At 37.1% G+C, this 24,755-nt stretch overlaps 1 protein-coding gene across 2 annotated transcripts in view; it reads left to right on the forward strand.

Moving 5' to 3' along the window:
* LOC129246349 (pneumococcal serine-rich repeat protein) overlaps positions 1 to 24,755 on the forward strand; it is a 231,051-nt gene that overhangs the window by 194,955 nt on the left and 11,341 nt on the right. For both annotated transcript variants that reach the window (XM_054885099.1, XM_054885101.1), the window contains one exon: positions 10,818 to 10,936. In XM_054885099.1, coding sequence (XP_054741074.1) covers positions 10,818 to 10,936 — 119 coding nt within the window. The remainder of the gene's footprint in view (positions 1 to 10,817; positions 10,937 to 24,755) is intronic.

Genomic DNA, 24,755 nt, shown 5'->3' on the forward strand with positions numbered 1-24,755 from the left:
TGCAATCTCTTATAGCCAGCTGGTTTTTTGCCTTTGAAAAACATCAACTCAGCTGGACAGTGAGAAGTAAACTCATAAGTGACAGCATTTCCAACAATAATAATTTAGTGTTGCGCCGTCAAATTGCATGTAAATATATTAGCTGAGTTTGCACTCAATTAATAAAACGTCTGTTACTTTTTACTACTGCACAGCGAAGAGCAGGGGACAAATGAAGTGATAAATATGCAGGTGGACAGACGATTCGTATGAAATATGCATACATAGTCACACATATACACTCATACATATGCACAAGTTTAAATTGACTGGCTGCCATGCATTTATGACATTTGTTGCAACACTGTGTGCAAAAAGTGCACAACCCAACACTTGAGCACATTTAGCCTGAAGCAACCCACCATATAAAGTACAGTTAATTGTATGCGTGCAAAGTGTGTGATTTGATTTTCTTGCTAATTTACATAGTTTTTACTATCGCAGTTTTGTTTAATGCAAATTTTGATAATTTTTTTCAAACACCATTTAACTTGCTTTATTGGCTGCACTACTTTTATTACAAAACGCATTTGTTGCGTAGTCGCGTGCGTATTTTTTCGTATTATTTTGCATGTCCAGCCTAATATGTAAAAATGTAGTGTCAACAAGGCAAGTTTACATGCAACTTTTATGGTTATGCAGCACGTTGAATGCATTTGTTTTTATGTAGACAATTAGTTTGCATGCTTACCAAAAGTATCTCAAAGATACGTACAGATGTCAACACAATGATTTGCTTAGATATACCAGTGCTCTTGCTGCGAATCAAGCCATTTGTGACGTATTTTCTACGCGACGGGTACGCAAATTATTGCTACTACAAGCACTACTGCTTTTATGTCGGTGTGAATGCATAAATTATCTGCACAAGCGTGATAAGCAATCGATTGAAATGAATACTATTAAACAACAAGTTTTTGATCGAAAAAATAGAGTACCAAAACCATTGTAAATTAAGTTTTTTATGGCCGTTTGCTTGAATGCAAAAAAAGTCAGGTGACGTTGGAGGCAAGCATACATATAAATAGCTATAATGTAATGGAGAAACGAAATGTGGACAGATCGAATAAAAAAAAAATGTATTTTAAATTTTTATATAATTATTTTCGGCATCATAAAATTTTATACCCAAAATTTAAAAATTCTAAAGCTTTCAAACACAACTGCACATTGAGTCCATACTTATTTATTATATGCTATGCTGTCAGTATACCTCAAATATAAGGTGGCGCAAAATTAATCACCCCATCCGGAGGCTTATAATTTTTGCAAATGGCGTCGTACGTCAATCACATTTGGCACTTGTGACAGCAGCAATATATAAACAGACAAGCAATGATCTGGGTGAAGGCCCAAAAATGAATTCCCATCACTCAAAATACATACTCTTTTTCGCTTGGTAAAAAAGTTATTCAAAAACAAAATTGGATGATCAATTTGACGCCCCCTTGTACTATATGTAAACCTTAAGACCATTTGCTCAATGCCAATTCTAATAAATACATGTCGGCAGGTAATTAGAAACGAAATTAGTAAAACCTCAGTTTAAATTTGAAATATTAAATAAATAAAATAATAAAATTAAGTATAATATATAAGTAGTTAAGGCTCACTGCAGATTGATAAGTCAGCCATATCCTTAAGAGCCGTCAACTTCATGTACCGCTTTTTGTTTTTTTGTCGTTTTCGGTTTTTTTGTTTTTGCGAAGACACTGTGAAGACCCCAATGAAATTTTCCGGCGTAGATTTATGGGAAGCATTTTAACCCTCCATCCACCTTAAAAGCTTAATATTTTTAAGATTTAAAAAAATTAATATCAAAATTACCCACAAATGACCCCAAAAAATATGCGCCTTTAAATTTTTGTATGGAACATTAGAGGCAATATTAACTGTAAATATAGTTTTATAAGAGTTATTCCAAATAATTAAGGAAAACTTCAATACACTGTAAAAAAATTGTGACCTTTAGGGCCAAAACGGCAGGTGGTTGAATATTATACAGATCTGTTCCTTTTATTTTGAAGGGTTTGTAATATCACATTTTCTATATCGCATTGTTCTGCTTTTTCTGGTTGCTGCACGGTGTTATCAGCTGCTTGCGTTTCAACATTTCTCTGCCCGCTAGAGAACTGTGCTGCTCGCTAAGCGAAAAATTTGTGCGTGGAAGCAAAACCAATTTAGCGATGTTCAGCGACTTTGTTTTTAGCCGCTTAGTTCACAAGCTACTTCCGTAAGCCAGTGCTTTCAGGAATAAGAAGGGATATTTTTTTAAATACATTTTGCGTAATCAGAGGTGGAATGCTTTGAAAAGCGATGGAATTACATAACAATTCGTCTGAGCGGAAATAATGCAGTGGTGTCAAATCAAGGGAAATTTGGAGTCAATGACATTTTTTTGTTTTACTCATTACTCGTTAGTTGGTTGGTGTATCGAAAGCAGCTATTATTTGCAGCGTAGTACAAACTAAAGCAAAACTAAAGCTGTTCGCATATCGTAGTTTGAAGGCATGAAAATCGATATAATAAACAAAGCTAAATTTGGGTTTTGCCTAACTGGATGTTGTAAGCGGAGCTAAAATCATAAGAATAACGAAACCACAAAAATCCATTTTTTAACCGTCAAAAACTTCATATGACTTATACGGTGCCTTGCGAACCCATCGAAACCTATTTTTAGCCTTTTAAATTTTACTACATTCTGCGACTCCCTTGTGAATGTCTTAAATCATAGAAAATAAATTATATATATTATGTATACAATTGGCGTGTACACCCTATTTGGGTGTTTGGCCGAGCTCCTCCTCCTATTTGTGGTGTGCGTCTTGATGTTTTTCCACAAATGGAGGAACCTACAGTTTCAAGCCGACTTCGAACGGCAGATATTTTTATGAGGAGCTTTTTCATGGCAGAAATACTCTCGGAAGTTTGCCATTGCCTGCCGAGGGGCAACCGCTATTAGAAAAATGTTTTTCTTAATTTAGTGTTTCACCGAGATTCGAACCAACGTTCTCTCTGTGAATTCCGAATGGTAATCACGCACCTACCCATTCGGCTACGGCGGAAAAAAAATTAAAATAGGAAATAAATTGCATAGATTATCTACTTTAATCTAAAAGATTACTTTAACGTGAAGAGCACTAGAAATACATAGTTAATTATATTCGGAAAAAACTGTCTAATTGGCAATAATGGTTCAAAAATAGGCAAGACTCTATTTTTAAGTGACACTCTACTTATTTCAATCAGATCCAGCTGTCAATGCTACTACTCGAGCAGCTGATATGAAATGTAATTGAAAATAGAAAAAAGCACTTTAAGTTATCAAGTAAGTATTTGCATAGTTGCTAAAGCTTTGCTTCAGAACGAAAGACATACGAAATACTAATAGGTTAAAAAATATTAGCAAGAAGATATTATCAAAGAAGAGTAACACAACATACAGTGCAGCAAGCGCGATTATATTGTAAATAATTTCTATGAAAGATAGGATATTTTACTAAAAATTTGAAGCTTAGGTAGGCAGGTAGTGCTAATGGCAAAACTCCTTTTAGTGGCGCTTGCAGTTGTCGCTTTATAAGTCTTATTAACCATTTTCGATAAAATTCCATAATCTATTCATATTCGATGGAGGAAAATCGCACTACACACAACTTATCATAGACATAAACCTGTACGTATGGCCTCCATAGCCGAACGGCGGCCTTCGTAGCCGAATGGTTTGGTGCGCGACTACCAATCGGAAGTGGGTAGGTTCGAATCTCCATGCATGAAACAACAAAATGATAGAACATTTTTTTTCTAATAGCGGTCGCCCCTCGGCAGGCAATGAGCATGAAAAAGTTTCTCATAAAAATATATTTGCCTTTCGGAGTCGGCTGAAAACTGTAGGAACAACATCAGGACGCACGAAAAAATAGGAGGAGAAGCTCGGCCAAACACCCAAAAAGGGTGTACGCGTCAATTCTATATATATATGTATATATATATATGGCCTCTCTAACTGTACCATGAAAGAAAATCAGATTTGACGGTTGGGTCTGATTAATAAAGCTCGCTTTGTTGGATCGATGAGAAAATTGCCCTTAAAATAACAACTTCATGTGCTTGAGCCTGGTAGAGGAAACAATAAAAGACCAGAGTAACGGGTACAGGGTGGTCCATATAGTGGTTTATTTAAAAAAAATTAAAAAATAAAAGATATAAACAAGAATCAATTATTTTCGTTGCTTTATTGTATTTTATTGTAGTATGTACTCGAAAGAGCAAATATTTCCATAATTTAAAGAACTCGCTTTATTTCATGTGGCTGGCTGCCTCGGCTAGCTTCGCACAGTTCGTGACAGTTTCTGGCTCTCTCGAATGGCTTGCCCGATATTCGCGTGATACATTAATGAATTCTTCGCACAACATCTGCCCATCACGAAACACCACAAATAAGTCTAAACCTGCAGCGCCGAGGTTGTTGGTTGACATCGTTGCAACAGTTGATAACTCAATTACCAATTTTGGTGCGGGAAAGATTGATTGTGGCATGGCGTGCCATTCTGCTGAAACCAAGGATCGTTCAATTTCATGTTTTCAATTTCCGGTCGCAAAAATATCATGCCTCTGGCGTAGTGTTTCCAGCAGCGATTTCAAAGAAAAATCGAACAGTGATGCCACCGCCTAACAACTCGCACCACACTATCATTCTCTCAGGTTGCATTTGCCCCTTGACGATCATAATGGAAATTTCGATCCCCCGATGTGGCAGTATTGCCATCATAGTTAACATAGCCACCGAGACGGAATTGTGCATTGGCAGAAAAAATGAGCAGTCCCTGTCAAAGTAACATAGAACTAATAATCGACCACCCTGTAGTATTCTGAGGGATAAGTAAGGAGAAGAGAGGCCTCGTTACTGTCGAAAACATTCATCTTTGAAATATCAAACGCATTTTTAGACACGATTTCATGCACTCAGTCTTGTATCAGATTCGATTATTCCTCTTTTCACGTTTTTTACGCTTTCTGTCCCACTGTGCAGCGCATGCCTAGGGAAGGTGGCGAAGGTGTTTCGTAACTAGTTGCATTGTTTGTTTTTATTATTATTTTATTTCTGCATTTTTTTCATTTCTATATTTTTCGCCCTCAACAACTCAAGTGGGGTATTGAACTTCGCGACGTTTTGACTCAGCTGCAAACGCCATCGCTTGACGCACACAATAATATAAATAAATAAATAAAAAATAAACAAAAGTAAAAATAAAACAAGAGCAAAAGCAATGTTATTAATAAATGTAGAAATATTATAGGAAGCAGAAAGTCATCAGCAACCAAGCGCAAGAGCACGAGAATCTAACCAGGGTCCGCCAACAAGTGAGCTGGCGAGCGATCAACAACCACACTCCAATAAGTGAAGCACTTGAAAAAGCACTTGAGATAGATTGATAGGTGACTACCAGGTTCAATACACAGGCCATCTATCCGACCGACCAACCAAGCAACATTTCAAGCAGCGAAGAGCCAAGCTACCTGCCAGCCAAGCAAGCAAGTGCACGAATATTGAGCGTTCCTTGGTCGCTCTTCTGTTATTGTTTGAATTCTTATTTATTTTGTTTTAAAATTTAGCATTATGCGCAAAGATGGTTGGTTTTTCTGTGATTTTTTTGTTGTGCAAATTATTGTTACATGTATGTAGAGTACTCTTGTGGCATAACAAGAGCAACTTTCAAGATGTGTTGCAAGTTCAGTGAGCTTCCAGGCGTACAACGAGTGCTTGCGGTGCTCAACTGTCAGAAACTTGGCTGCCGTATGCCGTGAATATGGAACTGCTTGCCGCAGCAAAAGGCGCTATCGCAGCACCTAGACTGCTAGCCCAACCGACAGCCCGCTCGCCGATCAGCCCGTGCGCCAATCAGCCAGCTGCTTCGACGACCATTGGTGGTAATTAAATTTATGCGCGAAGCTCTAACTACAGTAGGCTTTTTATTTCATATTTTCCAACAATCAGTGAGCTCATATTTCAAAAGAAACTTTTTTCTACATATAATCACATGTATGTAGGTGACTGTGTGCGTGTATTAGTATCCACATATTCTATGCAAGTATATTGGAAAATAGCAATACCCCTTCAGATGACGCTATTTATGAATGTTGCAGAGTCGAAGGCGAAGGCGAAGGTGCTGCTATTATTATTGTTGCACGTTTGTGCATTTTTCAAGGCGGGCAAATTCCACTTGAATGCCACGCTGCTTGCCTGGCTGACGGACTGACTGACTTACAGTCTGCTTTAGATGCCGACAATAGGTACTCGCCTTCTGCGGCCGGCTTCTTGGCCGTTCGCAATCTACTCAAGCCTTGGCAGTTCATCAGCGTCAGCGTCAGTTGGCAGCGATGCGTCACCTTTTAGGTGGAAACTCTTCAAAACTGAAGTGGTTTCATGCACCGAACTCCTGCTGTTTAATATAACTTTCCACCACTGTTTTTGTTGTAGTTATAAAGGGGTTTCCAATACGGACAGCTGGTATGAATGAATCAATGAATCACATTCGTCCGATGTGATGTCATACAGAGGAAAAAAGGGGGGGATAAACCTAACAGGAAGAAACTATGAGGGGAGTTCAAAACAGGTTCAATAGTGACAATACCTTCACAAAAAATTGCTGATTGGTACGATTTAGGTCGGCGGCATCATTGAGCTGTACTTCATTGAAAACAAGGTCATAACAGTTGATGGTGAAATTTATAGCAAAGTATCTACATACATGGACGTGGCTGGATTCGGTTTCATTAGTATTCTACATACATAAACGGCCTAATGGAAATGCATGCGAAACGTACGAGGTTTCCTTCAAATGACTTGTGTCGCAGCTACAGAAACGAGGAGGTGGTGGAGAGCGTTAGGCGCTTCCTCAATTACTGGACCGCTCTTATTTCTTTGAATATCTAGCAGATTTGGAATCGGCAGCCATCCGCAGTATATTATCGTGGTTTCACTACAATAAGGATAAGATAGGAACTTGAGTCGAAACTTGTTATTCTTTTTCTTGATTTTCGCGATAACCGAACGTGTAGCCAAGTCTTTCTTCACTTAATCTTTTCAAAGGAGGCCTTCCACTTCCTCTGCTAACTCCAGCTGGTACCGCATTGAATGCTTTCAGAGCCGAAGCGTTTTTATCCATTCCCGCGACATGACACAGCAAATGTATCCGATGAATCCTACGATACACACTGTCACCAATATGCAAAGTTCCAAAGATCTTCCACATAATCCATAACCCCCTCTAAAATCTTATGGACTTTAGCAACCACCGTAACCTAACCTACTTGAAGGGTTTGAGAGTATGGTTATCTCTCATGGAGGTGTCGTGAATTGCCCATTAAAATTGTGAAGCTTATATCAATCAACCTCAATCGATTAAGATTACAATAAACCAGATCATTGCTCAAATTCAACTGGAGCTATGCAGCAGAGTCTTTGAAATTTGGACCAAGCCAAGAACAACTCTCAAACATTTCCATTCATCATTCCACACAATACACACACCTTGGCTTATTTCACTCCAACATCAACTAGCGCTTATTTTAGAACCCTTTAGCTTTTGCTGATGCCATTTGTTGGCCGCAGCTCCCTTACAGGTATCCAGTTCGAGTTCGAGTTGAAGCTTGCAAAGTTGTTGCCCTTCTTGTTTGCGATGTTTTATTTGATTTTTTGATTGGTGCGGGTGTTGGCGCACTCTCACTCATTCGCATATTAATAGTTACTAAAACAAGTAATAGTATCACACACATAGCCTATGCATATATTTGCCCATTTAAGTGGCATGTCAGGCAGTACATAAATCCATTCCATATCAGTATATGACGCAGCTCTACAAATCGCAAAGAGGTGTAAGAATTGTAAAGGAGGAACTTGAAAAGTGTAGCGAATTCCAAATGAAGGAACGATGGGTAGAGGGCGAGGCGAGTTGGCAGATGATTTACTCATAGGAAGCGACTTGGCTCCACTTAATGCAAAACAAGAATTGTGAAACTCTTGAGAAGATTTTTTATATGTCAGGGTACTACTTACATCAGGGTCAGGGTACCTTTATTTCATTAGACATAATAATAATAGCTTAAAATTTGTGTTAAGTGCTCAGGGTACTGGGTTCAGGGTTCTTTGTATAATAGAGATTACAATTAAGATGTGAATGACGGGAAAGTATTTTTAATTACTCATATAAGGCATCATTGCATTCTCGAAAGAGCACCAAAAAATATGGGCTAAGACATAAATAAAGCCTAAGCCAAAGCACTTTTTCCAACTTCTGTCGGAAAATCTGTGATTATGGGTTCGAGGTAGTGAAGGAATTTAAATACCTGGGAGTAGCCATTAATTATGACTACAAAATTTTTGCGGAATCCTTATGGCGAACTGCTGAAATCACAAAAAGAGCCGCCTTCCAGGCAGGAGAACGAAGATTTCACGGAACCGCTTAGCTATTATTCCCACCTCGCTATACGGTAGTGAAGCCTGGAACATCTCCACAGAAGACCTTAGATGTCAGGGAACAGAACCTCAAAATTTATCAGAAAAGTCGCACAGTAAACAACAGGGTTATTATACCGTCGACCAAGCAAGTTTTACTTCAAAATTTAAGGTTTCCCTCCCAAAACAGAATAAGAACCCAATGCGACCCTCAGCGACCATTATGGCAAAATGAAGCGAGTAAAATGTAAAAAAATATCCTTAGTTGCACCAATGAGTCGACATGGTCTGTACTGCTGGAATACTTCACCGAATACAATGAAATTTGCATTTCATTGAGTCTTAAAAATAGACCGTGAGGGAGATTTTTTAAATCCCCGGATTAGATTAATTAACGCAGTTATTGAATAAATTGCCACAAAGCAATTGCCGAAAAAGAGTTTTTCTTTGTAATTCAACTCTAAGGAAGTAAAAGTTCAGAAAAACCGAAGCAGAAACTTCTTAAGTTATGACAAATGGCCACAAAGCAGTGTCGTTTCTTGAGAGACTTTGGCTGAGTTTAACAAAGCGCTCCAGTCGTTTCTTTCTTGTGCTAGAAACAGTCGGACAACTCCAAAGAGATTCCTCTTCAGATGCAGCTGGTACCCCATCGAATACTTTCCGAGTCGAAGCGTTTGGATCCGCTGGATCTTCCGCTGCACTATGCCTATGGCGTTCTAAAGCGCATAAAATCCATTGTACCATCGTTTTTGTAGCAGTTTGCCTTAATTGTTCACCGTTGCCAACGTGCAAATGACCACCATCCGCAGAATTTTTTTTCAAGCACTCAAAGGAATGCCTCGTCGGATTTTGTCTTCGTCGAGGCTTCTGCGCCATTAAATAGAATGGGCAAGAGCGTTTGTATACAATCGCCAGCGCAGCCGCTAGACCCTGCAAGGGTTTGTCAATGGCAGAAAACATAACATAAGGAAGCTTAATAGTGTATGTACAAGGAGGAAAAAGGTAGAGCACATTGTAAAGATCTGGAAAAGTTAACTGCGTAATTAAGAGGCGGTCTCTCTTGATGGACGGACCCTTGTGAACACGCTTCGTAGTTTCAGGAATGATTTCATTGCAGTGTGGCAATGCTCGACTGTCTAAGAGAATATTTTGCTACTATGAAGCTGCAACTATATTTTATTGGATGTGCAGCGATCGGGTCAAGGAAGCCTTTCATCAATGAAGTGGGGTATAAATAGACGCGCTATTGCTATGTTTTATTAAACGCAAGACAAATATTGATGTGTTGATAGGCAGTTAGTCACTCAGTCGGCACGTCTTAAAGAAGTATGCAAATAAATCGCAGAGTGAGAGCGAATGTGGTGGCATCAATATCGAGAGAAAGGCAAAGTAGCGCTACGCTTGCGCAGCATACGAGTACCACAAACAAAGGGTGCATAAATAAATAAATGTATATTTGTGTGCGAGTGTGTGTTTGCATCGAAAATAAAAGCGGCGAGTTTTCATTTCATGTCAATAAAAGTTTTGCTAGGCTGACGAATTGTCAGGCGGATAGATGAATTGATTGGCGGTGCAGTTTGATGAGCAACAACAATAACAATAATAATAAGCATGGAAAATGCCAACCACAAGTTATTAGTGTTCATATTTATTGTTACTACAATCCATTTGTATGTGCTCAGGGCTTGTAACTTCGCTAGGTAGAAGAATCCCAACTGAAGTGCTCCGCTAGACCCCAAAGTCAATGTCCTCGATGTAGTGGGAAGCTAAATTAGTTTAAAAGGTTTGTTATTGCTTTGATTGCAATTTTTATAAATATATTTTGAAAATTTTTAACATTTTTGGCTGATATTTTACTCAATGTGGAGAGATCTATTAATAGATACGACAGAAGGGTCTCCACTTCCTATTAAGAGATATGACACAAGTGGAGAGCAGGATAGATGAAAATGTATATTAAAAGTTTGAAAGTTTCGGGTAAATGGGAGAATGAGAATATTTTATAGTGTAAACGAATTTTTTGGAGCGTAAAATCCAATAAAATTTATGGTAAAATGCAAAAATTATTTTACAGATTTTCTTCATAAGGATTTAAATGTATGTGTAAGTGGTAAAGTCAGATGCTTGTATGTGAATACCTGCCTAAATATCTGCTATATATATGTAAAACCATAAAACTACTCTGAAGTTTTTGTACGCAGGTATTTCAACTTCACCTTTAGATTATTATAATTTTTTGTTTCTTTCTAAAGTGCAAGTAATTTTCAAAGAATTTGTATTTATTCCCTGCTAGTAAAATCTATTTTTATTATTCTATTTGCAGAAAATATAACGATAGTCGGCCTCCCGGACTATGTGAACAACAATCTCAAAATAGCACTGTACGCAAAAGAAACACAACGGTACCTGTGTTTCAACGATCAGTGGAAACTAGTTGGAATGGTAAGTTCAAAGATATATTGGTAATAAATTATTTTTTTAAACAATTTGCTTAAAATTTCTGTTCAAATTTGATAATGGAACCTGGTTATGAGAAGTTTGAAACAGGGCTACAATGAGGTTTTATCGATTTCTGTGACTCTTAGGTCTATGTATCAAGTTGCAAACCTCGTGGGAATTTGTTACTGTAAAGCTAAGTCAGCCACCAATTCTGAATGAGGGTAAGGCATGGTGAAAAAAGTTTAGAAGGTGTGGCCAATATCAGGCCGTTAACCGACTCTCAGCGAATTCGAAAGAATCAGCTTACTGGCGGATGTACCTAAACGTGACAGCGTATTATTTACGAGATAACTGAGAACGTGTTGGTGATATACGAAAAAATCAATACAACCAACACTTATATCACTTCACTACCGTCTGAATAACGACTGATTGGAAGAGTGGTAGAATTTGGCTGCCGAGTGCCCGATGACGTGGCAGTCGAAGTTTCTCGCTCAATTTCGTTTTTCGGCATAACTGAAAGCTCAACATGGTAATCTATCATCCTTGATGGTAGGGTATATAAGTAGTGTATGTTTGATAAGCAAAAACTAGGTGCATTAAATGGCTTATTAGGTTGTTGAGATTTGCAAATGTATGCTAAGCTAATAAAACCATTTAACGATGTGAACTGAGTACTGCTTCGCCGTGATCTACATAGGAAATTTCCCGCATATTTCACGCAATGCAATTTGTATGGATTTTGGCAGCTATTTCACGTGAAACGCAAACTTAGTACTATTCTTTGTGTTATGTTGGACTACCTGCTGAGTTAAAAATAATTTGCAGAATATTCCCATACATTTTGTTTTTATTTCATGATGAACGCAATACTCCTGTACGCCACAAAATATGGAGAGATTTGCTAAACTGTAAAACCAAGCGCATGCTTTAGACATTGTTCTGGGTCCTCCCGGAGTAAGCAAAAAGTAGTTCCGGGAAGAGAGTCTCCCCAAGAGAGTAGGAGGCATTGTTGTAGTGGCCACACCACACGACGCAGTAGGTGACGATTGCTGTAAGTGCGAAGGCATTTTGAACTCTACTTCATCCACGAAAAAAAAAACAAAATAAAAGATGAACTCTCATTGGAAAACTGTAAGTTCAAAACTTTATCAAGCAGTCATTTTTACCTATCAGGACTTGGTTAAAATTTTATAGATAATTCTTATTAACTAATATACCATTTAAATCATCATCATCAATTCCTTTTATCCCAAATGGAGCATAGGGTCTCTGAGGTTTCAGTTGTGGAACTATTTTCATATAAATACAAATTCTACACCACCAAAATCGACGTGCAAGCTGTCATAGCAGATGAGTTTTCCACATTTCTGTGGGTACCACTCAGAGAATGTATTCCTCGTGGGCTTAACTTCATATTTTTATATCTCCTGCACGAAAAACGTGGAGTACAAGCGTAGGAATGAGTTACAAGCCTAGGGTTGATCTGATGAGCTCTGCGGTTAAGATGACCGCTTTTAACCTGAAGAACTAAACGCTTTTTGCAACCGCTCGCTCCGATACAGACGCTATAAATTTTGGGAGGCTTTTAAATTGCATATGCCAAATTACCCACCACAAGTTCCCCTCTCGTTAACACTGAATATTCCCTTCATGCGGACTGGATACTTTGTTTTGAGCTATGGTTGCTTAGGTTACCAGGGTGAAGTTGAGAGTAGGAGTTGAGGATATAGAATGCCGATAGCTACTTCCTCAGATTTCTAAAACCCCTTACATTCTTTAGTTAAAAGCAGAAAAAAATTGGACCGTTGAACTAACATGTAGAAAAGGGATATACAGAAAAAAAAATTATTTACAATAATTATTAAAATCGAGTATCTCGAAAACGGTTAAGTTTTGCACATCATGTGATGTAGCCAAATTATTCAGAAATTACCAAAATAATAATGTCTTTACGTATCTAGTACGACTTTCCTGGTTACTCTGTTTATATGTAGGTAAATATACAAACCATCAGTTTGAACAGATTTACTTTGAAAAACTGCAGACACATAAATTTCCTACTTGCGTGTTGCAATTTTTACCCATAAAGCAAAGTTATCTAATGTACAAAGTGGCAGGCTGATTAAGCTTTTAACAAAATGCATTTCATCACTCGAAACTCGTATTTTGCGCAATAAATCAGCGCATAAAAAGTTTACGTGACTTGAAGCAGATAAATGAAAATAAGAATTCGGTCTTGCCTACAGCTTATAGCAAATTAAAAGCCAATTCAATTTTCTTTATTAGCCATAAGCGCCTTAAGTAAACTCATAAGTCAACTTGCAACACTGAGGCGAGCTTTCGAGTGAGCGCCAGTGTTTCTCTCCACACTTTTGTGCACCACTTCGAACATTAATTAGGATTTGCGGGCGGCAACGCCGTCGAAACACAAAAAGGAAACGCCTACACGCCAGCGCAGCTGCTGCTAAATTTCTTACAAATACAAACAAAAATATAAATTTTTTTAACTAACTGCATTGAATTGATAATTTTAAGTGACAATTTTCGCAATGGCAAACGGTAGCTGACAATAGCTAAATGATAATTGGTAACTGAGTGACAGTAGAATTATTACTGACTCGGCTTGCTTGCAAAATGCAAAGCAAATGTCGCGTTGCTCATGAGCAGCTCTCAAGTGAGTGAGTGACTGTTCGATATGTCTGCTGGTAAATGAGTTGTGTGTGTGTGTGTGTGTGGCAAAGGTATAGGAGGCAGGTAAGTCCGTTGCAAGTAGAATTTAAGATACTGAGGCAAAAAAAATAAATAAAAAATTATAACAACAATAATAATTTTTGACTGAATTGATTTGACTTGATTGGATTTACTTTGTGCGGTGTGCGCAAAACAGTAGTGACACTTATTGTTGTCCACTTTGAGTCGCGCTCATTCTGTCTGTCAACATCATTGCTTGTAATTTTGACTCCACACAAAGGGCATGCAAATACATGTGAAATACACGAAACTACTCACTTGGGTGTCGGTATTTGTGGCTCCTTCTTACACGCGCGCACACACCTTTGCTTAGTGACAAATATTTTTCTTGAATTCTGCTCGCGCGCGAACAATTAGTGCTCATGTAAAGTGTCAAATATTGTCAGTACAACAATGCAAATAACTGGAGTACAACAGCAGAAAAGCTTAAAGGCAGGAGATGTGCTTATATACCATATGTATGTATGTATGTATGTATTTGTTGTTTGTTTATGTATCGAGCAATGAGTGTAGGCGCGCGTGTGTGCCACAAAATGAGACGCGCCCACAGCACTATGAAATTCATTCATCAGAATGGGATAAGTCAAACAAACACAAATACGCGCAAGTACGTGCCTGCGTACAAAAGCGGCACAATTTTTATAGTATTATTATTTAGACTACATTTTCATTTGTATGATGACTTGTAGTGCCCAGCAATGGGCTTATTGCATTTATTTGCATACCTTAATTTTATTACGATTACCCGCGCAGCCAGGCGCACCAGGTAAGTGCCATTGTATGTAGTCGGCTTTTGTGGGCTCTTTTCTTCCTAACTCATTTTGTTATGTCACCTTTATGACTTTAATCTATTTGAAAGCAAATGCGGCAATTGCCAGCTTTGTGCAAAAGCCGGCGGAAATTTAATTGTTTATTGTAGTACGTTTTCATTTTTTTTCTTATTTGTGGTGCTGGAAAAATTGCTTTGTTAGCAAAACACTCATACGCCGTGTATGACCCAAATATCTATTTTAGAGCAACTGCTATTTGAGTTTGACAAATTGTTGAGTTTTTCTGTAGGTCTACAATGTTTTAAAAGTTAGAATATTTCAAATCTGGCTAAAATTAGAAAAATACCACACCTTAGCTTCTACATTAATGGCATATTCTTCTGCGAAGGAGCAGGCAAAAAGTTTCGTTTTATTTTCTCAGTATATTTATAGGTTATGGCTTTCTTTTCTCAAACTGTTGATAATGGGACCTGATTGTGAGAAGTTTGAAACAGGGCTACTATGAAGTTTTATCGAAATCTGTGACTCTTAGGGCTATGTATCAAGTTTCAAATCTCGTGAGAATTTGTAACTGTAAAGCTAAGTCAGCAACCAATTCTGAATGAGGGTAAGTCATGGTGATAAAAGTCCAGAAGGTGTGGCCAATATCAGGCCGTTAACCGACTCGCAGCTATTTTGAGAGAACCAGGTTATTGGCTGATTCGATGATTGGATGTAAACGTGACAGCGATTAATTTACGAGATAACTGAGAACGAAAAAATCAATAGAACCAACACTTATGTCACTTCATTGCCGTCTGAGCAACGACTGATTGGAAGAGTGGTAGAATCCGGCTGCCGAGTGCCCGATGACGAGGCAGTCGAAGTCTCTCGCTCAATTTCGTTTTTCAGCATAACTGAAGGCTAAACATAGTAATCTGTGTGTGTATTTTGACAGTAATTTCACTTAAAGCTTCTCTAAAAAAGTGATGATGAGCGTTGTACATCTCGTTTTTGTGTGTACAAAAGTGCATCCAAATACGAGATTAGTTTAAAAAAATCATGCAAAGTTAGAGTTATGGCACTACTGGAGCGTATCGAGATTTTGTAAAGTTGGTAGTATCTCTTGGGAAAACATACATTAAGTTTTAGCCAGATCGGTTTATTTTTTTGCGTTTGACATTCATTCAAATCGAGAAAGTCAAGTAATCTCCCTTTCCAGCTCACCCCTCAGAAGTTGTGGTCGCAAAATTAATGAAAATGGGTTTACACTCGTTTCATATACCCTCTATTCTCCATACTTGGCTCTCCCGGATCCTTTGGACTACTATTTGTTCCCCAATTTGAAGAAATGGCTAGCGAGAAAATGATTTTGTTCAAACAAAGAGGTAATTGCAGAAACGAATTGCTATTTTTCAGACATCGGCAAATCTTGTTAATCGGAAGGGATCAACAGCGTTGGACGAAGTGTATAAGCCTAATAGCCCCAACAATTAAGTAAATAGCATTTTTTCCCCTCAGACTTTTCGAACGATTTTCGTAGTTGTACGAAAAGTGCAATTGTCACAAAAAATTATTATAGTCTGATAGCTAGTTTCATGGCACTTATTTCTGGAATATGAGTTACAATGTCCATACGATCAGTCCAATTTTGACTACTTTTTCCAAAAAATCTGAATAATAAATTTAAATGAGCCCAGTCAGCAAAAAATCGACGCAAACGATGGTCATTTGAATTCAATTCTTGCACGAGCTCTATTTTATAGGCAAGCAAGCCAAGATCCTTACGTAAAATGTTCCACGTAGTCGAAAAATAAAAAGCAATAAGTTGGGACGAACGGCGAAGAATCATTTCAGCATCTTCTTCAAAACTTCACTCTATGAACTTCGCGTATAAATTTAAAAAAAAATTTTTTTAAAGAAAATGTCTATAATTTGGAAGCATTGCTCTGGCATTAAACGATAGAATAGAAATGTCAACACACTTTGCCATTCTCAGCTCAAACCAAATCATAGTTATCGATATCAATAGTTAGCGATAATTTGCACATTTACCGCAAGAGTGGCATAATCCATAAAATATCCAAAAACATGCATCAGTTGAATCAAAATTTAAAGTTATATTATACGCAACCATTCAGTGAGAGAGGATAATATCGTTCTCTTAACTCTGAAAACCGAGTCCGACATAAGAAGTAAAGTCTTGACACTTCTATATTTGTGTTCAGGTGAACTGCGTTGTACTGGAAATCAGTTTAGAACCAATCGTAAAGGCGATGTTTTGTGCAAATTTTTCAATTTGATATCAAAAATAATAAAACGTTCTGCCAATTTTAACTATAGGAGCTGGCGTACGTCAACGATATTGGTATTATAAGTCTCGCCACCAGGGCCAAGGACGTAGCTTTCGCAACCCTTTATTAATTTAAAGAGCACCCAAGTATTGGAATACCAAACTCGGACTTATTAAGCATAAAGACTCGCCAGGATCTGCACCATTTTCCCGCCACTAGCAGTAACACCAATTCAAAATGTTGAATGTTGTTTTTCTTGATATTTTTGAATTTTCTGGATACAGCTGAAATATTTTTGTTTAGTGGCTTTGCCTAGTCAGCAGTGATTATAGAAGCCTTCTTCTTCACTAGCGAATCATTCATAACTTAACAATCAGCATATATTGAATAACTAATATAGCAAGTTTTTTGTTTCTCTAATTGCGAGTAATTTCACAAAACCTGACATGATGACAGTCTCTAGTTTAATGCAATTATTTAAATATTTATTTTCTGTTTATTAAATCTAGGTCACTACCTAAGAGTTTGTTGTTTCTAGCAATGGCACTCAACTAAAGTTTTTTCCCCTTTTTTGTTAGCGTACAATCAATTCTCGATTCACTTCAGCCTTGTAGTGCTATTGACTATGACATATTTTTCCACATTGTTAATGAAAAATTGCAACAAATAACAACTTGTTGCAACTGCAAAAACAGAATTATTTTACGATAAACAAATGCATGCAATCATGTGCTCTATTGTAAATGGCTACTTAAGCCTTAAGCGAGTGCCTACTTGTGCATATTTACTTTCCATGGAGATACTTAAATGCGCTAGCACTCCTACAAAAACCATTTAAATGAAAACATGCATGCAAACAATTCGAAGATTTATGCGCTTTTCGTGCATGCGTATGTGTATATGCATGTAAGCACGCATGAATGTTTGTAAGTGTCTACCCACATAACAACATAGTTAGTCATAAATATTTGTACGAAACAATCACTGTCAATTTCATTGCGATTCAATCACCCACTTCAAGCAATCAAAACAATCAACAAATTATCATTTGATATTGTTGGGCTGGTTGTACAACAAACATTCGTGCATGACTTTATGTAAGTAAATCTGTAATAATCTCTGTTAATAGCATGGCATAGATAGCTTGGTTGCACTTTGATAAACTTTATTGGTGAAAATTGAACTTCGATATTTACAAGAAGGAAAAAAAAACGCAGTCGAACTTTGTTCGTCGTACGAGTGAGGAGCGCATAACCGATTTCTTCAATGTCCTTTAATAATTTAAATGTAATCACAGAAAATATGTTGGAATTTGCTGATACATTTACCTGATTTTTATTGTTCTATGCCTTCACGTAATGAGTAATTCCATGTCAAGTGATCAACTGAAGAATGTTTCACATTGTCGTGAATTTTTCTGAAAATATCTTCCAAATGGCCACCGCGGCACACCTCCATCCGAAGGTCCAAATTTTCGATGACACTGAGGCATAATTGAGGTTCTATGCTGTTAATGTGCCGAGTTATCTCATCCGTTAGCTCTTGAACTCTTGCTGGCTTATCGACGTACACCTCTTCTTTCAAATAAGCCCAAAGAAAGAAGTCCAACAGTGTTGTTAACCTTTAGGTGTGGTTCACATTCAACATTGGCCCTTGAAATGTAACCACCCTTTATTTTACCCCCAATAATGAAAACACACTGAACTAATCATAAATGTAGCTTTATTGTTTTCCAAAATATTCTCCTTGGAAATCAATACTCGTACAATTCTGCATTCGTTTGAACCAATTTTCAAAGCACTTTTGCCTCTCAGAGGCTGACTCTAAAACCAACTTTAAGGTTTAAGGTTTCAACAGTTTCTTCTTGAACTTGAAAACTTTTTTTTTATATTATAGTATATTCACTTCTTAAAAAAACTTTTTTTAACTTTCTTAAAGTTTTTTAAACTCAAATATTTTTGGTTTTCTTTAACATCTAAACAATTTTTCTTTTGTAATATACTTTGTAAGCAATGTTTTTTTTTTTTGAAAAAACCTTTAAGTTTTAGAGTTTTTTAGAGCTTTTTAAAGTACAGCATTTTCGGTATTTTACCATGAAAAAACAATTTTAATATACCTTTTACAACAACCTTTTTTTTGGAGGAAAATTTAATTGAAATTTTTTTTTAGTTTTTCAGAATTTTTTAAAGTGTAATATTTTTAGTTCTCTTTAACATTAAATACAAATGTTTTAAAATGTACTTTTTGAAAAATTTATCAATTTTTTAGAGCTTTGTAACATGTTCGGTTTTTTTTTAACATTTAAGAAACTTCTTTTTTTAAATAAATAAAAAAAAAAACTTTTTGGTTTTTTATAGTTTTATAACAAGAAATATTTTTGGTTCTCTTTAACATTTAACATTTTTTCTTCTCAATGTACAATACTTTTTAAACAATTTTTTTTTAATAATTCTTATGTTTTTGAGTTTTTTAAAGCCTTTTAAAGTGAAACATTTTCGGTTCTTTTTAACATTAAAAAAAATGTTTTTTAATACACTTTAAAAAAACTTTGGAACAAAATTTAATTTTTCTTGGGTTTTTTAAAGTTTTTAACAAAAAAAACCATTTTTACAATTTTTTTATTTTTTACTCAAATTTTATTTTGTTGCTTCTGAAAATTTGGGGTGGCACTAAAACACAAGTGTCTCATCTATTCCAAAAAAGCAGCTGTTAAGGATCATTTTATCTGGACGCGCTTTTGAAATGGGCGGGGGAGAGCCATTGACTGCCTAGGTTGTGTGATTTATCTCTTACGGATCACTTTTTTGGGGCACTGGCTTGGGCTGATAACGCAACTACGATTGACAACTTGGTAATCAACATTCTGCGCATTAAAAGTGACTTAAGATAGACATCCAGTATTACTAGTATTGGTTTCCCGCATTGCTTACCTGCCTTGCATCGCATTTGTGGTACAAAATTGAATAGGCCCACGACCTTCATACAAAGCGTCGAGCTGGTCATATGCAAGCAAAAAGATTATTATAAAATTTGCAAGCTACTGAAAGCAAAATATTAATAATTTCATTACAGATATTTACCACAAAATAAAAAAATAACTAAAAAGTTGTAACAATTTCATCAAAAAATGTGTGTAGATTTCCTACAATTTCTAAAACCATAATTTCTTACGATTGAGTCGCGTATCTGCTCACTGATGCTAACTAACAGTTATATTTCCTACATACATATGAATGTATATATAAGTATACAGATACTCATATGCACATTTAGCGTTTAATCTGGCAACAATGTAAAGGTATGCTGCTTTATATTAAAAAGTCCACAATAGCCACTCATTTTGTAGTTCATAAATTTCACTGCATTTCCGCTCGCATTGACTACGAAGATTTGGATTATCATTTGCGTTTCCCACATACATACATATTTCTAAAGCTAGTTTATATGCGTTTATAGTTACATACATATAATATTTGTTTTCTTATTTTCTCAGCTATTTGACAATAATGTTGTCACTTTTCCAGCAACTTCCTCAATACAAGTGACTGTTTGATATTTTGTTGGCAATAAATTACTCGCCAATGTTTACAGTAACTGACAGCCGTCAATGTGTTTTTATTTTTATTTTTGTTATTGTTGTTGCTGTTATAGCTGATGCTTGTATTCGAGCAGTTCGAATGTGTAGCAAGAGCAATTGAGCGCGTGAGCAGCGGGCGTGCTGTGGTACGTGTGACAAGCGCGAAGAAATGTGTTGCGCATGCGCAGTCACTTTAGTGCAGCCACCACTCAGGCGACCCTTGTAAATGATTGCTGGCGTGAATGTTCAGTTGTTGTTTGAAAAATTTGTCTGTGCTGTCTGTTCTCATTAATTGTTATGTAAACAAGAACAAGTGCAGGCGCGTTAATGGTGGGAAAGAGGGAAATATAGGCAAGTATTTTTATATGAATGAAAGGTGCAGGGAGAGTGGTTAAGGAAAGTGGGTATATGTAAATGTAGTGAAAAGACGCAAATTAGATCAAATTATAAGCATTCTTTTTTAAGTTGATTAGATTTGACTATTTTTTTATTTCATTCGTTTTTGTATTAAAGTATAATTCATAGGCTAACAAAAATCATGTAAATCCAAATTCCGAACTATATACAAGATGGCACAAAACTAATCACCATCTCGGAAGATTTATAATTTTTGCATACTGCAGCTGGAATATATACAAACAAACAAGCAATGGAGCGCATAAAGTTCAAAATAAAGATTTCCATCACTCAAAATAGTTTTTTTTTATTTACTAAAAAAAGTTATTCAAAAACAAAATTGGATGATTAATTTTGCGCCACTTTGTGCAAGTGCAAACAGTTGAAAAGTTCCACAAACTTTTCATCTCAATTCCATAGATTTTAATTAGAATTTCTAGAAAGATTTCTGGTGTGCAGTTTTATAAAGAAAAGGTTTTCATTGTGACAAAGGGAGTACTACTGTGGGCAAAAAGTAAGGTGAATTTGGTTGTAAAATTTAAAATCTTTATTTATTCTTGTAAATCAATTTCATCCCCTTCAAAACAATCCCCTCTCGATGAAATACACTTATGCCAACAATTTTTCCAATCCCCGAAACATGCCAAATAGTCCATTGCCGGTATAGCCATCAGCACCTTCTTCGATTCAGCTATTATCTCCTCAATCGACTCGAAACGCGTTCCCCGGAGTGGTCTCTTGAGTTTTGAGAATAGCCAGAAGTCACACGGAGCCAAAGCAGACGAATACGGTGGTTGCGGAACGATATGCGTGGAATTTTTGGCGAAATGGTCACGAAGAACGAATGCAGTGTGAGACGGTGCATTATCGTGATGCAAAAACCAAGAGTTGTTGGCCCATAATTCTGGTATTTTTAGACGAATTGCGTAAACGACGCATAACGCTCAAATAATATTCCTTATTAACAGTTTGGCCAGGTGGACGGAATTCATAGTGCACCACACCACGAAAATCGAAAAAAAATGTCATCATGACCTTTATTTTTGAACGACTTTGACGTGCTCTTTTCGGTCTGGCCTCGCCTTTTGCCCGATATTCGCCTGATTGGTCGGTTGTTTCAGGATCGTAAGCATAAATGCAAGTCTCATCTCCCGTAATGATGCATTTGACCTTGTCCTGATAGTCTGAAAGCATTGTTTCACACACATCAACGCGACGACTTTTTTCCAAGAAATTGAGAGTATTCGGTACCCAACGAGATTTGACTTTTCGTAGTCCCAAATGCTCTTTCAAAATGGTTTTCACAGATCCTTCTGATATTCCGATCATATCAGTAAGGTCTTTAACAGTCAACCAACGATTTTTGAGCACTAACTCCTTCACTTTATTGACGTGTTGGTCATCTGTTGACGTCGATGGTCGTCCGGAGCGCTCCAAGTCATCAACACGTTCTCGACCCTCTTTGAAGTCTTTGTACCACTTATAAACATTTTTCTGCGACATTTTTCATGCCAAATGCCTTCTGCAACATGCTAAACGTTTCCGCAGCCGAAATTTTATTCCGCAAAAAATCGAAAAATGCACTCTTGGTCGTTTGGTAAACACAAGCGTAAATATATTACTGATAATGACATTCACATGAAAGTTGGCCCAGATGTTACTAACAGTGCTGCCAACTCATGAAAAAAATAACTAGAGCGAAATTTTAATCCCGCGATGTTTGACAAATAAATTCACCTTACTTTTTGCCTCAGTAGTATATCTTTGTTTTTGGTAGAATACAAGAGCTGTTATATACTTCATGTTGCTGGAACTGTTTGTGGCCTTCACAACTAAGGGCAGCTAATATGCTTAACAGTCGTCGACTACACTTCGTACCGAATAGTTGTGTTAATTATCGCTGCGTTACTTCTCTCTCAGAGTGTTCTTACTCTCCACGTGCTTAGTGCAATTGACTTTTCTATAATTTTCTTGTTGTGAAGTGCAAAAATACAAATAAAAGCCTGAAGTGTTGATTTCTAATGGAAAATAATATTCCGTTCCCCTCGGGGAACCGATTTGACATACTATCTGATAGTATGTCAATTCCCCCCAAATCGAAACGAAAAAAAACAACCAGTGCAAATAAAGAGCTTTACCCATCCCTACCATCGCCAGTCACCAAAACTGTTAACCAAAATGATCCAAAATTCATCATTATAAAATCCTCTGACGAAAACAACAAAATTTCTAAGTATAGTGTGTTCGCTAAAAAGAAAGCCCTTGACGGAATAAGTACAGAGTACAGCTCCGTAAGTATTCTCAAGGACGGCAGCTTATTAGTACTTACTAAATCTAAAAAGGTGGCTGAAAAATTCTTAAAATGTAAAAATTTTGGTGGCTTATGCCCAATATCTGTGTCCTTCCACGAATCTCTTAACACGTGCAAAGGTACCATTTATGACAAAAACCTAGCCGAAACCGATGAAAAAGAAATTATTGAAGGCCTTAAATCGCAAGGAGTCGTAGATGTCTACAAGTTTACCAAAAAAGTGAATGGAAATCCAATGCCAACAGGACGAATGGTTCTTACATTTGACCTTTATAAAGTCCCCCAAGATATCGACGTTGCATGGTATTCCCTAAAAGTAGAAGAACATTTCCCAACACCAATGCGTTGTCGTAATTGTCAGCTTCTCGGTCATACCACTAAAAAATGCAACAACAACACCACCTGTGAGTTCTGCAATCTCCCCCCTCATACCCCTGAACTATGCCAACGCAAAATGTGCACCAACTGCTTTGGTCCACACCCCGCTTCAGCTAGAGACTGTCCTAAATACCTTGAGCAAAAACAAATATTAAAAATAAAAACACAAAATAAGTGTAACTTCAACGAAGCCAAGCGGCTATTCTAGCTACAAAACCCGTTTTCTCTCAATGGAAAACAAACGTATGCATCCGCAATAACCTCCGAACCTTCCCCTGTCCTACTACCCAGTACAACCGCCGAAAATTCACCATCTCATCCTATCTCAAAAACAACAACTTCTGACGCTTCTCAAAACACAGCAAATAACATAAACACGAATAAGCCACCCGCACTCCCTTTACCCAAGCACTCACTCAACTCAGAAGATAATACCACAACCCACTTCGCATCTCTCTCCCCCAACTTTCTTAAAAATAACAAAAGCACTACAGTACAAGAATCATCATCTCTCGTAACACAGCCGAACACAACTAGCTCACTTACTCCAACATCTCACAGCATACCATCACATAACTTGAGCTCGTTTACAATAAACAACTCAGATATGAGTGCCCGGGCACTCACAGAGCATACGCCTCACCTCAGTGCAAACTCTTTTAATAACTCAATCGAAAATCCAATTGCTCACACGATTACAAATACTATCAATTCCTCAGAAACTCTCTCTAATTACCAACTGCCCGATGACTACATGAATTATGTACATTATCAACTCCACTCTACATCAGTCTCTCAGGTTCAAGTTGATGATATAGAAATAGATCACGACGAGCCTACACTATGAGCTGTTTTCATTTAACAGCTTTTATAGTGAATTATAATTAATATTATAAATTATGATACTTAATATTCTACAATGGAATATTAAAGGATATCACAACAACTACCAAGATTTAGAACTCTTAATAAAAGATCGCAGACCCCACGTTATATGTATCCAGGAAACTCACCTTAAACACAATTACCTTCCACATCCACCAAAACAATACTCAGCGCATTTTCATAATTTCCCTCATATAACTAACGCTAAGCAAGGCTGTGGCATACTAGTGCACAATAGTATCCCACATAAAATCTTAAATATCACCTCTAACATCTCAGCAGTCGCCGTAGAAGTTAATCTTCAATATCCGGTAACCATTGTATCTATATACATTCCACCACTCCAAAAGTTTTCGGTCTCCGACTTGGAGGCAATCACCTCATCAATTAACACACCTGTAGTTCTAGCCGGAGATTACAATAGCTGGAGCCCCCTATGGGGCTCACCTAAAGCCAACCCCAGAGGTATAGTAATAGA

This window comes from Anastrepha obliqua, chromosome 4 (assembly GCF_027943255.1).
Source record: "Anastrepha obliqua isolate idAnaObli1 chromosome 4, idAnaObli1_1.0, whole genome shotgun sequence".
NCBI lineage: Eukaryota > Metazoa > Arthropoda > Insecta > Diptera > Tephritidae > Anastrepha > Anastrepha obliqua.